The sequence below is a fragment of the Prenolepis imparis genome, unplaced genomic scaffold (assembly GCF_030444845.1).
Source record: "Prenolepis imparis isolate NDT839.2.m4 unplaced genomic scaffold, iyPreImpa1.0 SCAF_11, whole genome shotgun sequence".
Taxonomy (NCBI): domain Eukaryota; kingdom Metazoa; phylum Arthropoda; class Insecta; order Hymenoptera; family Formicidae; genus Prenolepis; species Prenolepis imparis.
The window spans coordinates 1495828-1511847 of record NW_028141169.1 but is presented as its reverse complement, the minus strand read 5'-3'; the positions used below and the strand labels follow the sequence as shown (position 1 = coordinate 1511847).

At 32.5% G+C, this 16020-nt stretch overlaps 1 protein-coding gene across 3 annotated transcripts in view; it reads left to right on the top strand.

Moving 5' to 3' along the window:
* The window catches only part of Syt7 (Synaptotagmin 7), a 175693-nt gene that overhangs the window by 53840 nt on the left and 105833 nt on the right, over window positions 1-16020 (top strand). For all 3 annotated transcript variants that reach the window (XM_083050343.1, XM_083050344.1, XM_083050342.1), the window contains one exon: window positions 13428-13666. In XM_083050343.1, the coding sequence (XP_082906469.1) occupies window positions 13434-13666 (233 nt within the window). In that variant the 5' untranslated portion in view covers window positions 13428-13433. The remainder of the gene's footprint in view (window positions 1-13427; window positions 13667-16020) is intronic.

Here is a 16020-nt window from a genome sequence, read left to right as displayed (position 1 = left end):
GAAAGAAATGATAAAACGCGGAATATAGGTATACATTCTATTGAATAATGATGTATATATTATATATTTAGTTAATTTAATTTTCTCTCTCTCTTTCTCTTTCTCTTTTTCACGCCCCATTTTGGCTCAATCAATATTATCTTTTGCTGTTTTTTCATCAAACTATTTCCAAAATTGAATGACGGTGATAATTTTTTAAGCAGATTTTTATCTCTATTAGAATTCGGCGGAAAACAATTTTTTCCGACAGAGAATTAATCGTTTTTCCAGTTTTTACGAGAAACTAACGATAAAAAATACTAACAATAAATAACTCTTACTTATATAGGATATAAATTAAATAAATCTGGATTTTAAATGCACTTATCTTACTTCTTCATTTAGTAATGTTTAAAATAATGAAAAATGTGGGTGTATTAATCTGTGGGCAAATATATTATCCGCTGTCGATGAAATTGGGTTAATATATAAAGAAGCTAATAATCGCTTTATGCACATATATAAGGATTACGAAACGAAATAAGCCCGCTGTTTGAGGAAATTAAATTTTCAGTTAATTATTATAAATATAAATACGCAAGTATTATACATATACATATATGTAATCCTTCAGAATAATTCTCCAACAACTTGATTACTTGCGTCATTCGCAATTTTATTAGTGGCGAATATATATATCGCTTTTCTTTTTTTTTTTTTTTTTTTTTTGAGAAAGAATTTCTTCTCTGGGAAGAATTTTCTTTCGACAAACGTTATTATACTTTCCGTAATAATCCCTCAAGTCTCAATCTCTGATATATATCGAGCGTGTATCTGTGTTCTGCCAGTAACGGGATCAGTTCCGCCAGTTTTTCCGCAATGGATAGGGCTTACGGGGGAGGACTTATCGCTCTCTCTTCCGTCGGATTTGCAACATGACATATGCGCTTCGCCGTGTAACGATCGTCGTCGAATTCCGGGGCGGAGAATTTAGAATTCGGGGAATAGGGATTCGTTCGATCAGCGATATCGAATTTCTCACACAAGGTATGCATTATCCATTACAATCGTCCCCCGGTATACAAATATTGTATACACATATATATGTATACGCGATCTCGGAGGGAACCGGTGCGTCCAATGTGCTGAAATCCCCTTCGGTCCTTTATAGTCGCCTATCAGCTTTAAATGACACCAGCTGCGCTACATAATACGATGCATGATTTTCGGCACAGGGAGAAACGGGATGGCAGGATGTCTGCTTGGTGTAATTAATCCACTCCGCACAAGCAGCAATGATGATGAAGCTGCGCCATTACGTATGACGTGTGTTTACGGTTGTAATCAGTCCGCGATATATTATGTATATATATTTATCGAGATATTAAATAATTGGCGGTGCTTCGATATATTATTATATCGAGAAGAGACACGAAGCATTACTTAACTTATCAATTCGGCGGCGAATTAGCGGCAAATTTTCCCACTATTGACGGAGAGAAAAGCTTTTATCCGCAAACCCTCGGAAGTAATAAATATGCCGCGGACGAAACGAGTTTGTGCGGAAAACTTGCGCGCGCGCGTTTCGGTATCTCACCATGTTGCATTCGAAGGGAGAGAGAGAGAGAGAGAGACGATGCACTAACAGATCCATCGATCGGAGCCGAGGTACTTGGCTTTTTAACGACATGTCAATCCTCGAAGCCAGCCCGATAAAAGCGGTAAATGTCTTTGGTTTGCGCGACAGACAGACGATTATAATAAAACGAATAGAGCGGATGTTTCACGAACGATGGTTTCCGATATCTATATCTCTTCGGGATCTTTTCAAGCAAAGACAAGGATTGTTTTTCAAAAGAAAGGATAATATAAGTAACATTTAATTAATATATATAATATACGATAACATCAATCTATAATAATACAACAGAATTACACAGAATTGCATAGAATTACACAGATGCTATAATGAGAGAGGAAGAAAAATTACAGAGTGTATAGTAATATATTTTTTAATATATTCATTCTTTATTTTATCGGTTTTGAAGACGATTTTCGTTAATAAATGTGAGCGTGATATAACCGTAAGGATTTTACATATAGTATTATATTGCTGTGGCAGATTCAAAGAGAAAAATAACGGTATTAAATTATCCATCCGATTTATTAAAACGCTTAATATTTTTTTAAAGAAAGAAAAAAGTTTCACGAGCAATTAAGAAAATTCCACAGTTGCCAATCTTAACGAGGCACAGAGTAACAGGCACCGCAATAATTTCGCTGAAACGGCAAAGTAGAAAATTTAGATTGAAAGTTTCGAGAACTTTTAATTCCAATATGTCTGTGTGTGAACATTCTTTTTTTTCTCAAAGAAATGTAATTGATCATTTATTATGAAAAAACCGTGTGATAATTTTTCTTATAGATATATTTTATGTAATATTCTTATGTAAATTATAGCATTTTGTTTTTGAAAATCAAATTACATCTTAAATCTGCAAGAACACAAATACTTTTAGAAAAAATATAAAGTATATATGTTATATAATATTTATCAAAATATCAGTATTTGCTAAATTGCCACTCTAATTCTGTTCGAATCACGAGGATTTGCCGGAATTTGCATACAATTGTGCCGGAATAGTTGAATTGAGTAGCATTGAATAGCATACATAATATTTTTTTTATGTGTCGTCGATATATCGTCTTTTTTTTCTCTTTTGTATTTATATAAATAGAGCAGTATGGAGTATATTTTAATCCGCGTAATATATGCGAGCATATTATACTAATTGCATAAAAAACAAATTTATATAAATGCAATTAAATACATACTTTCGTTTTTCGAGAGTGTACAGTTATTTTTAGTTGTTGAGATCTTGGGCTAAAAAGAGAAATACATATATATATATATATATATATATATAACTGGAAATTTATTGTAAATATGCATATAATATATGCTTTACAAATAATGTTTGAAATTACGGTTGTTATTATTGGTTTTATCCCTTGCTCTTTTCATGCATCGGAAAATTATAACTATACATGTGTTAAAATCTAGAGACTGCATCCTAGGTCGATAATTTTGTTATTAATATAGATTATTTTTCGATTATTCATTATAATGCAATTATATGTATTCCTTGTGCTTGTCTTCGTTATTATTAAGTTTTATTACGATAAATTACGCATCAAAAATTTTTTTAATTATGTAACTTTAGTGTAAGAAATTTTATAAACCTCTGTTGATAACTATTTCTCGTAGAATAAATGAATCAAAGTAATACGCTTCCTTTAGGGGTTGCAAGATGGCGATATGTACTTACGTTTTACATTGAATAAGAAATATTAAAGATTATATAAAGATTTGTTAAAAACATATATATACATATATATGTACAGAGAAATTATTTGTTGTGTTAAATATAAAATTGTGATAAAACACTTTTGATGAGAAATTGAATCATTGTAGAATTTAATCTTTCTTGTGTACGGACAAAAAATATTGGATGTAAAATTAAAATGATCGATAATGAGCATGGTTGATAATTATATCTTTTAATTAGCTCTTTTTAAAAGTTTTCAATTAATGTCGTCAATGAGGATTGTGAAAGAAATAATCATGTCTTTGTTGTGATCGGATATCAATTCTTATTTCCTTTTAGGCATAAAATGAAAAAAATTATTCTTTCATTTAAAGTAGATGTCAAAAGTCTCGATTATTCCGAAATCAACAATTAATTTTTTCATAAAAATTTTGAAAAGACAAAGAATTTTTATATAGTTAAGTGAAGCGTACAAAAGAACTTGGAGAAAAATATTTAATGCAGCATTTACGCTTATATACTTTTCTAAGAAAAAATTTAGAAATCGTTTTCTTATTACGATTTCACTCGTCATTTTTCGTCCAGAAAAAAATTATAAATATATATGGAAGGATCTATAATCTTTAAATTATTATCGAATAGATGAAAAAAATTGTGTAGATGTATGTTTAATATGTGTCGATGATTTCGTATTTTTATGTCTGTGTATAATAATATATATATATATATATATATATATATATATATATATGTATATTCACAAAACTACGCGCGAAATCATCGATACAGTCGAGTTATTAATGGCATTTCACACTGAATAGTATGGTGTACAGTTACGTCATTTTACTACTATTGTTCAGTGAAATCAGAGGACTATCAATCACCCAATCACTGTTTGTCGCACATAGATATGTTCAAATTTGATCGATGATCCATTTATTATAACATTGATATCGCCGGAGAGTTTCTGTTTCGCTGTTTGATTTAGCTCTTAATATTTTACTTCTTTCTCAACCGTAATTTTAGTCTGTTCTGTAATTTTCATTTATTATTTTAATGCCACATCGAGGAAATTGTGCTTGAGGCAGAGAGTCTGTCTCTCTATCTTTCTCACTGCGAGAGTTTAATTCAGACGCTAAATTGTCCGAAACTTTCATTTCATGAAAAGTCTCAACTATACTCATTTCGTTTTCGCGTTAGCTCGCTCTATATACCTGCACTCGACGACTGAGATTGAGCGTTAAATCAATTTAATCGAGTTGCGGATTATCGATTCAATCTGCCATAAAAGGCAATCAGTTTTATCATATCGCGCGTAGTGCGTATGTGAATTTCTCATGGAGATCACTAAAACATGACCTCGTAATCGATTTTCCGACGTCAGAAAGGATACAACTCGCGATGGGAACAGACAATATATTAGTCAGATTTATATTATCGTGCTTATCGAAATATAAATGACGCGACAAATGCGCAACACGTTTCATTTTATTAAAATTAACACTATAATGATGGTATTAATTATGCGTGACTTTATATACGCAACGCACACACATGAATAGATTGACTTATTAGCATAAATTAATTTGAATAATCAATAACTCTTCCGTTGATCTATATCACGTATCGATTATAATGCGGATGCAGATTTTCTTTTGACGCAGATGATATTTTGTACGACAGAGTAATCTATTTTTATATGCAAATAATTTGTTGATGAGATTTTATAACAATTAAAGAAATTATTAAGAAAGAAAGAGAGCGAGAGGCTCGTTTTACAGATAAAAAGAGAGTATTTTAACTATGCTTATTAATTATTATTATTATTAATTTTTATTATTACTATTAAAAAAAAATAAAGTGATAAAATAATATATAGAATATTGGAAATTATTATAATTACTTAATTACATAATTATATTTGCTTGCGTGAAAAACCAATACCAATTTTTCAATAATATTTTAGCGATGCAATTTGCAATCGGTCGTCAAATTAAATTGCGGAATTCAGAGTGGGATGAATTGCTGAAATGAATTTTTAATAGCTTATCTGTACACGAATAAATCCCATGATATGCTGTTTTATTATTGTAACATCCAAGTTCCAGTCGTGATTTTTTATTACACTATATTTTTTCCATGTTCAACGATAGTTTATTATTTTAGCACGTCGCTCGTATTGCTAATCATGGTAGTATTGAACTGAGCATCGAATATTTAAACAATGAAACACACAACTGATAAATAATTCAAGTGACGTTAAAATATACAAGACTTAAAAATGTTCGTTTCGAGATTATCTGAGACACGTGTGATGAGACATAATTCTTTGAATAATCATTATTTAAATTGAACGGACTTTGCAAACTTTGAATTGAGGATGACAGAATTACAGATTTGCATATTGGCAAATATTAGCGTTCTCACTTACTCTCTCTCTCCCTCTCTTTCTCTCTCTCTCATTCACTCACTCGAAATAATTCAGGAAGGAACCAGATGCGACTCTTACCCTTCAGGAAAGAATAGGCGACTCAAACTTCACTCTTTATAATATATTAAAAAAATTATTGTAACCTTTGACATATAAGTTAATGTCATCATTCATCTTGATATAAATTAGATATAAAAGTAATAACAACTGATAGAATTTTTATCAAAGAAGAGTCAGTATTATAACTTTGTAAATTGATTAAAGATGAAAAAGAAATATTTGTAAATTTTAAGAGACTAATTGTAAGTCTGTTATATCGTGTATGTTTCTTAGCAAGGACGAAATTTTGAAAAAAATCATTCTCTTTTTTTTATATTTATTTTGTTTTACTCGTCTAGATTTGTCAGAGGAAAAGAAAAAAAAAAACACACCTGTAAACGTCAACCGATTCTATTAAACTCGGTATATTTTTTTTAGCATTTTGAATTTTGACGGCTGCCTCCGTGTTACAAATCAATTTGATTCCGTGTTGATCGCTCTCGACCAGATCTTCATTAGCATATGGATGTGCGCAAAGGTGGTAATCACGTAATTGGCTTTTCGATGGGGCGAGCGGGGAACGGGATGACAGGGGGAGGGAAAGGGATGAAATTCTCGCGGAGGTCACGGGATAACGCATTGGGGCAACAACTGGTAGCCCGATCGTGGCCTCCGAAGGTGCGCGAGAATTTCCGGAGAGGACCGAATCCTCTGTCGAGTCAGCCGCGAATTTACTCGCAGGATTCGGCGAGTGGCAGACGAGAAACACTGAGACAGGGTGAGGCTGGGGGGAGGATGCGCGAGGGGGATGGAAAGTGGGGCAGGCGGGAGAAAAGAGAAATTGGGTGAGGAGTCCTCACTGGGGATGAACGCGGAGAGATTTAAAGCGTAGCAATACCATCGAGCGATGATGAAGAGCGTTTTGCACTCTGCTTTGTTGTTTGAAGGTGACATTTTTTTTAACACCCCCTATAGGGGTGCGCTATTAGGTGCGCGATAAGTGCTGACATCTGCGTGCCACCCTCGGCGTACGTTGGGGTTTTTCTCTGCTGCAGAATGCAGGTCGCTGTGACGTTTTTTCGCCGTTGTATGTGTATACCTATATGCATGTGTGCGTGCGTGTAAGCTGATCATTCAGCCGTGGTAGCGATTGATGCATGCGTGTGTGAATTGCTCCTCTCGTTTGACAAACTGCCGGCTTGCCGGAAATAAAACGGAGCGATTTAATCACGTCGTTAAATTACACACCTCCGCTTGTTTCCGCAACTATGATGGGAATCGGGGTTGATTTTTCTCCGTGACAGTAAACGCTGGGCGCGAAACGTGGGTGCTCTCCTATATCGGTGGCGCACTTTAATTGGCTCACCAAGTCTCATTCCTGGCGGTTCGCCAATAACCAGCGGCGGAAAGGCAAACCGATGGGAAATTTGGCGACGCAGAGTGCGCTCGAGCAGATGATTGCTTTTAGATGCATATTTCTGGACTTTTTATATCTTTTGCGGAAATAAAATATGCAGCAAATGAGAGAGAGAGAGAAAGGAGGGAGAGAGAACGATAGAAAAAGAGAGAAAAAAAGAGGAAGGTGTTGGAGATTATTATTAATAGTTACTACTGATAATGTTGTTTTTTAATTAATAAATTCAAGATGTTTATTCACAAGAAACTGCTTGAAAATTAGTGTGAAAAATTTCATCTTTCCTCTTATTAGAAGAATGAACAAAATGTAGACATATGTATATTTCTTGTTTTATTCTTTGGAGGGGGGATATACGTGATTTTTGTTCTCCAATACTTTGGTAACTTCACAATTAGTTTATTAATTTAATCGTATTAAAATTATAAAAAATTATTATATAACGCTTTTCAAATATGATCTGGTGCAGTTTTAAAAGATTTGATTAAAATTTATTTAAACATTTCATAAAATGTTAGGATGTTTTATTCATTTTTAACGTTATAGAAATATTATGTAAAAAGAGCTTTTCGCGACTTTTACCTGTGAAACCTCAATTCAAAAATAGGATGAATATCGATTATACACGGGGGAAATCATTCTTTGTATGCTGCTCTCGAGACATCTTATGCGTATTATAGATTTTAATAACAATAGGTTTCCATATTTCCAATTTTGAATATTTTTTGTATATTTTTAAAAATTAAATCTTTGAGAACCGAGGATATATCAATCTATACGTAAACATATTATTTATATTAATTATATTAATTGCTTATTTTATTTAGTTTTCGCTGTTTTATGAACTTTAATAAAATATAAAACTTAAATTTTTTTAATACGGAATATTAAATAGTAATATTTGAATTCGAAGTAAATGGCGCGTCTTCAAACAATCAGTGAATCGTGAGAAAATTCAATGACCGTGATCTTCGCGGCAGAACTTTAATTGAATCTTAACTTACCCTTATTCATGGCGGAATGCCAGGAATTGTGCTGGAATGATTATGAAAGGAAAATCTCTCGTTCGCGCTGCACCTTATCTATTTTTATCGATGATTTATTTTGTTCCGGATTATTATCACATTTTGATGGCCCATTAAGAGCAACTAACTACATTCAGAATCACGGTCGTTATGTATCATCAAGAATTTTGATTTATAATGCATTTTATCTAATTTATCGCGTTATCAGAAAAGTCATTTTTGCGATTTGCCCTGTCGATTATATTATAACTTATGAGACAGAAGAAAATGACATGAATTTCTATAGATTATTTAAACTTTTATTAACTAATCTACACAAGTATAATTTATTATAAAAAAATATGTAGCATAAATTTTTACAAAACAAAAAATAAAAAAAATTTACTAAACAAGAGCAACGATGAAGTAAAAGTTGTGGTACAGTTAAGTTTGAAAATATTACAAATTGCTTGTAATGTACTTTCGCAAAGCTGTTAACATTTTCGCCATCAATGTAATGGGCCCATCGCGAGAATTAATTTTAACGATCTCATTTAATGTCGAATTAATCTCAGTAGTGCTCGTCTCTTTTTCAGACTCAATTAGTAAATATGATATTTTTTATTTTGCTGCTTTTATTATTTTTCTTTTCTTTCTGTATCTTGCTGATTCTTAAGTTGTTAAAAATATTGGCATCGAGATACAGAGTAGTGTATGTTTAAAGGTTCTAAAATATAAAAGTTAAGACAAGTATCTCTCTCGCCGCTATAACAAATGGATACGAAACTTTTGTCAGTCTATCGAATAACCCATATGTTACTTTTCCAACAACTAAAGGTAGTCTCAACAACAAAATATTATCTGTCTATATTGTGACATTGCTGATTCTCGTGACTCCTTATAGCTTGGTTTGAAAGCTATCATCTATCTTTTCTAACTTTTCAAGATGTACAACAATAAGTTACTTGTTTTTTTTCTCTAACGATCGATCACAAAATAATATTATAAAAATTTCGTGTTTCCTTGTGTCTCATTTATATTTTGGACAGAATGAGTAATTTATATGTATTTAAAAGTTTAAAAGCGCTTTAATTCACTTTGATTGACATCTGAACAAAAATATCATTGGGAGGGGGAAAAGAGGGGAGAAGTTAAATACCTGTAAAAGTTTTCAAATCGAATGAAAAATTTTCTAAGCTAAAAAAATTAATCTCCTTGGTCAACGTCCTTGTTTATAGTGCATATCTTATATCAGTGTATGTATTTACATCTTAAGAAGATATATATAGGGATTATATGAGAAGGCGCTGTCCGTTCAGGTAGTTAAATGTTGTATCGTAAATACGTCTCTGGAGGATGATAATTCCGATCCATCCTGCTTAAATCAGTCAGATGGAGCTTTGAGAGAATACTGCTCCTTGGTTAAATTGCTGAATCTTTAAAGGGCTTATTTTTACGTAAGTGAAAACTTTCGCTAACGCGTTTTTAAATACCATAAAGAAGGAAAGCATGGTGTATACGAGACTCGCGGAAAAATACTTCACGGAGTTGGATCCGAATTTCAATGACACGTTCAGAGCAGCCGATTCAGCTGCTCGCAAACTTGTAACAAATTCGCACGCTGACAAAGTTTTAAATTTAGTAATGATGTTATATGTTACACGCGGACGACAATATAAATTTCATATATTTCTTTTGTACGATGAATACTTTTCATCGGAAAAATATATTTATTTATTAAACGAATTAATGAACTTAAAACAACAGTTTTTAATTATTTATTATCTTCGTAAAAGCATACTTTATCGTTGTTGAAGCTTCATGACGTTAAAACACCAATTTCCAATATAAATTTAATGCTAATCCGTCTTATATCTTGAATATTACAGCTTCGAATCGATTTAAATTTTACTTTACTTTCGAATTATGTGTATGTATATATTCATATTAATGAATGATGAAACTCCCATCTGTGTGTACTTTCTTTAAATTAGATCGACTGATTATTTACATTGATGAATACTTTATACTTCGATTTGTACGATGTTGGAAATTGTTATTGTCTCAGTTCTGACATTTTTGCTTATTCTTTCGTTCATCTAAATAAATGTACATACAAGATAAGAGAAGAATATCATGGGTATATTTCTTTTTTTTTTTTTAATATTTTGCTAAAAAAAGGAAAAAAGTAGATTAAAGGTTATTTTTGCATAAATTTTAGAACAATATTTAAAATTCATTAGAAATCTTTTCCATTGCATAAAATTAGAAATAACATTTCTAGGACCTTTTATTATTTTATGCTTCAAACGCTAAGTGCTACTGTGAAATGTACATTCATAATATATTACAGAACAGCACCATTTCCTTTCAATCGAAAATTCTTTGATATTCTTCTTTAATGAATAACGTCAGATAATTTACGATTTAAAACGTAAAGCTACGCATTTAACTTTTTACGCTGTAATCTGCATTAATTCTATTTTCAATTTTGTATGTTGAGGTATTTATGTTAATCTGCCATGGCTCAGCGTAATTTTAAACAATGAAACGAAACCACCACGTGCTTAATCTCTTTTGCAGTAGCATTTAATATATAATTATCTTCACTTACGCCAAGTGAACATTTTAGTTGATATCTCTTTAAACTGTTTCACATTTTATACATTAAATGCAAATTCTTTTTACCAGTTACTAAGTATGATTTTTATATCATGTAAATGAAATTTTTTTAAATGATATATAAATATATGTAATATTTATATCATAAAAAGCGCGGGAAAAGCGGTCCTTGTTCTGACAAAAATTACAAAATTACACATGTAACAGCCGTTTATCAAATTGTAGATTTTTTTCTACAATTTTATTGCAAAGAGAAATACATTTTACTATAACAAGCTTTTATAACGTATGACGCAACACTGACTTGTATCACTGCGCGATAATTATCGCGTCAATACGTCCTGCACAATTGATTAGTTTTTAGCGAACGAAAAAACTAATTGCGGCCGTCGCGCATTTAAAATTGCTTGAAAGCCATCGTTGATTAGTCACCGATGATTGCGCGCCAGTATTTTCTCTGTCCGCAAAGTGTAATCGCTTTATCAGCCGATGATCGCGTTTCAATGGGACGCACGATGTAACAAATTTAAATGGTACGCGTCTCTCTCTGTGGTGAAAAACGGCTTTTCATTCTAAAGTGTACTTAGTCGCATTCGCTCGCAAAATACGCCCGGACAGAGCCATAATGTTAATGAGTTCGGGCTTGTACCGCATTATTATTGCAGACCTTTTCCTTGCTCGTTTGTTAACGTTTTCTGCAAGGAGCCTTACAAGGATTTTACATCGTCGTGAATTTAATTGGCATTGCTGTGTAATCGCAAAAGTAATGGTCTCGAATAATTCTTTTTCAAGTATATCATTATACACAATTTTGGTAAACATTTTAATTTATAATAAAAATTTAAATTAAAAAAAAAAAAAATAAAATATCAAAATATTTTAAAGAAGAGAGAGATAAGTAAAGAAATTATACATTTAGAAGAAAAATTAGTAAGATTTTTTAAAGAAGATAAATTATAAAGAGAAAAATTAAATAAAATAATTAATTATAATATTTTATTTACGCGTTTTTCGAGAAGGAAAAGAAAAAAAAGAAAGAAAAGAGGAGAGAAAAGAAGGAGTTGATTTACGCGAGGACCGAAAATATCGCGTGGCTATTTAGAATGAATGTCTATGGAAACGCGTTAGCGCTTCTAAGAGGGTCGTGATGTACGCGACACGTTCTGGAAGCTAAAATATAGAGGTGGCTCCTCTGTTAAGTCACAGTTTAACTTGAACATCATTGGGAATGATGCTTCCAAATTAAGGGTATACGTGACGCACGTACAAATATATAGGAGGTGTCTCGGAAAAAATCTCCATTATTTATTAAGTTGATCCAAAAGATTTATAGAATGATTAAGCAAATCGAATTTATGTACAGAGCGTTTCGCCTTTTGCATCCACTTAAAAACTAAATTATAAAATTATTTGAAAAGAATAAAAAAATCTCGACATTTTCTAGGAATAACTCTATTTATCTATTTTTCGCATTCGTTCAAGTGGATAAGACAAAATTAATTTGCAAAGTGCTAACGAAGCAGGACTGTACTTTGATACTATCTTGTAATAATATCAACATTTCTCGAATATAAATGGGAGTGATTATATCTCTCAGATAATAGTGGTTACTTCGATGAATTAGAATTTAATTTAATTTTAATTTACGAATGATTCTTATCAATTTATGTGACGCAGGCAAATTATTAATACGTTTAGAATAATTTAAGAACATTTTCAAACTTTCCTGCGTATTTGTAACTTGAATATTAAATATTGAAAAACCCTTGAAATATTTATAATAATAATTTTAATCTCGCCGCACGATGGTCCCAGAATTATAGTGAAACATGAACAATATCGTTAACAATCCACGGAGAGGTATTCAGGAATGTCTCTCGATCAATCGAATTACGGTCTTTCAAACGACCTCACTCGTTTTTATTTCATATGTGGCTTATCCACGACCGAGGTTTAGCCGAAATAGTTGGCGTGCACGTGTAGATATCCGAAATTGCGACGGCCGAATCTCATTCGTGCATGGAATGACAGGAAGGTTTATCTCCTTGGGCGTAACGTCTAGCCGATGCCTTCCCTATGTCTACTGTAGACAGCGCGGCTACGTATGTGTACATCACTGTCAAGGTATTACACTCCTCCGTATTATTGACCGGGCGCTCTTGCCTTGGCTGCAGCAACCTCATAGTACGTGCGAAGTCTGCGAATGAATTTTTCGGACGTGCTCCATCATGCCAAGTTCTGACCTGTAAGAGAAAGACCCATTCTTGTCGCTAACTTTATACGGCCGTCTCTTTCGAGAAAAAAATCTCATGTCTCGCCAAGTTTATTATTCGGATCGTATCGCCTTTTCATAAGAAGCGTCGATATTGTTCAAATAATGTAGCTTTTTTTTCACAACACCAAAAATGCACAATTTTAAGAAACTCGGGGTTTAAACTCGAGAATGGCTCGTTATTTTTTTTATAAATTTTACAAATAAAAAAAATAATGTGATTCTTGAGATTTGTTCGATTTAGGATTGTCGTTTGTATCATGAGAATGATGCAAACACGCGAGTGACAGATAAATCCATCCGTCCTGATTGACGTGTGTTTTCTTATGCATTTCAGCTGGGAATGGAACGGCGTAGCGTCATACTGACAGCAGTTTTCGGAACAGTAGGAGCTCTCGCAGTTTTAATAGCACTTGCATTAGCGATGTGGCATTACCTACGCAAAAAGTCCAAGCAACGGGACGATGATCTCGAAGATCAGAATGAAAATGGCGACGGTTCGAGCCAGCAGCAACCTATCAAGAAAAATGGTTTTCTGAATCTGAAGACACCTCTCATCAGTACGAAGGCTCTTGGGTGAGTGATCTTTTTTTCATTTTGCAAAATAGACGAGAGAACTCATTAATATTAAAACGATATAATTCTCCCAAGTCAGTTATTTTCGGTTATTTTCTTCTCTGAAAAACCACTCCGCTCTTCTGCTCTACTAAATCATTTTAATTTAACATTCATCGACAATACAAAATAACAGATTATTAATATAAGAATATAATAGAATTATTAATATAAATAACAGATAAATAATCATATATAACATAGTATCAATATATAATATAAATATATTTCTTTTATAATTTCCATGTCTTATTTCCACGGCTATATATAAATTGCAATAGTATAATAACGTGCTAATAAATATAAAACAAGTAATTATATATACTATTTAAAGTCGTAGACTCCGACGGAAGGTAAAAGGAGCTACGATTGTTAATATTATTTATTTTGAAGATAGAACAACTTAATATAGAATATCATTAATTTTGAGTTATATCTTCATGTGATTAAGGATGTTATTCAATTTTATTCCACAAAATCGTGCGCGCATTGTCTTTCTCTATTTGTTCTCTTTATCTATTATGTTCGTTTTGTAACTTTATCGGGCGAAGATGAAATCATATTTCATAGTAGCACCTCACACAATACGTGTGATTAATTCGGATTTTAAGAAAACCATTTTCTTGCACACAATCAAATGCAACTGATTTATTATACGAAAAAAACATAGATTCAAGAGAAATGGAATAATTATTCCTTGCAAGTTGTTTGAGATGCTCAATATGATTTTTATTCTCGAAAATGCTTTATCATGTTAGTTTTGAGAAATTTGAGATTAAAAATTCCGAGAATATATTTAATTTTGAACGGAATGTGAAACTTTTCTAAGCGTGATACATCATGTTAAAATAGCTCTCTTTTACAAATTTAACTTTGAAATTTCTCGGCATCGTGTGACATAATGGAGTATTTTGAAGGCTGGATTTGTATCGAATATCAAAGAAACAATTCTGGAAGAGTGATTATTCCATTTCTAGGATATAAAAAATAGCCGATCGAATTAATTCGACGCGTTTTCAATATGCACGAGGCCCGTAGTTTTCCCCTTTACTGTTCGCCAAAACGGAGGGTAATTTTTCGCCAAGTAGTATCGCCCGAATATTGGTCAGACACGGGCGGAAGTAGTTTGCTTACCGACGGTTGTCGGTAAATTTATCCCGCCTTGGCAAAAGCCTGGGCGTTATCGACGAGAGAATATTGTAGTCTTATCGTAAAAGCGGAGTGTAGACTCTCTTGCGTCTCTGGATAACGGGAATTTAAACGTGTCTCGATAAAACATTGACAGCTGTCATCGTATCGTCGAACGATACTCTAAATTTCCGGCAAAGATCATTTAGTACTGACAGTCCTTCATCATTGTCCTTAGCCGGACTAATCAAGAGACTTCACTTCATTACGTGCATTGCTTAGTGGAGGTAAAGCGAAATCTGTACCGTAGTCTCTACATCACGCTTATTTTTAAACATTTTCTGCGATTCTAAGAATTTCTGGTGCAAAATAATTTGTCTTTTTTCTTCGCAAGTACATATATGCCGAATCTCTCCTCTATAAGAGACTATATTATACTAAAAACTGCTAAGAGATTAATTGCCATCTTTCTATAATCGCGCTGAATAAGTAATAAAACGTTTAATTTATGTCGCTTTTAAATTGTACGAACAATTTAATGAATCGATATATAAATCGCGTAAATGTCTGAAATGTCTTCTTTTAAACGTCACATTAAATTCTTTCCATCCAAGTTTTAGTTCAGTACGACAGTTTTGTTGTGCATTGTGACTTAATGATATTTCGTGTTAACCCCATTACGTATTTATGGCTTATTTCCCGGCTCTGTCAATTAAAGAAATATCAAGGAATTTTAATAATAAATAATATAAATACAAATTTGACTCTGATATATAAATACAAATTTAGGTAGGAAATGGATCTAATAAGAATCAGGCGCAATAAATTTGTTTTAAATTTTCTTTATTTAATTTGAACGTTTCGGTTCTTCCTTTGGACCGTTTTCAGCAAATCGATTAATAAAAAAGATCGCGCCTTAATCGATCTGCTGGAAATGGTCCGAAGCGTTGAAATTAAATCAAGATTTTCAAACAAATTTGTTGCTCCTAATTTTTTGTTGCACCTGACTCTCTTATTAGTTCGTCTTCTACCTTAATTTGTATTCAATATTAGTACTACTCGTTTGAGAACTCGAACCAATTTCTTTGTGCTAGACGGGCATTCTTTTGTAATTCCATCCCTCTAACGTGACGGACTCTACGTCTGTAAATAGAGAGCTGTGCCCCTTTCAATGCTTTTATACGACG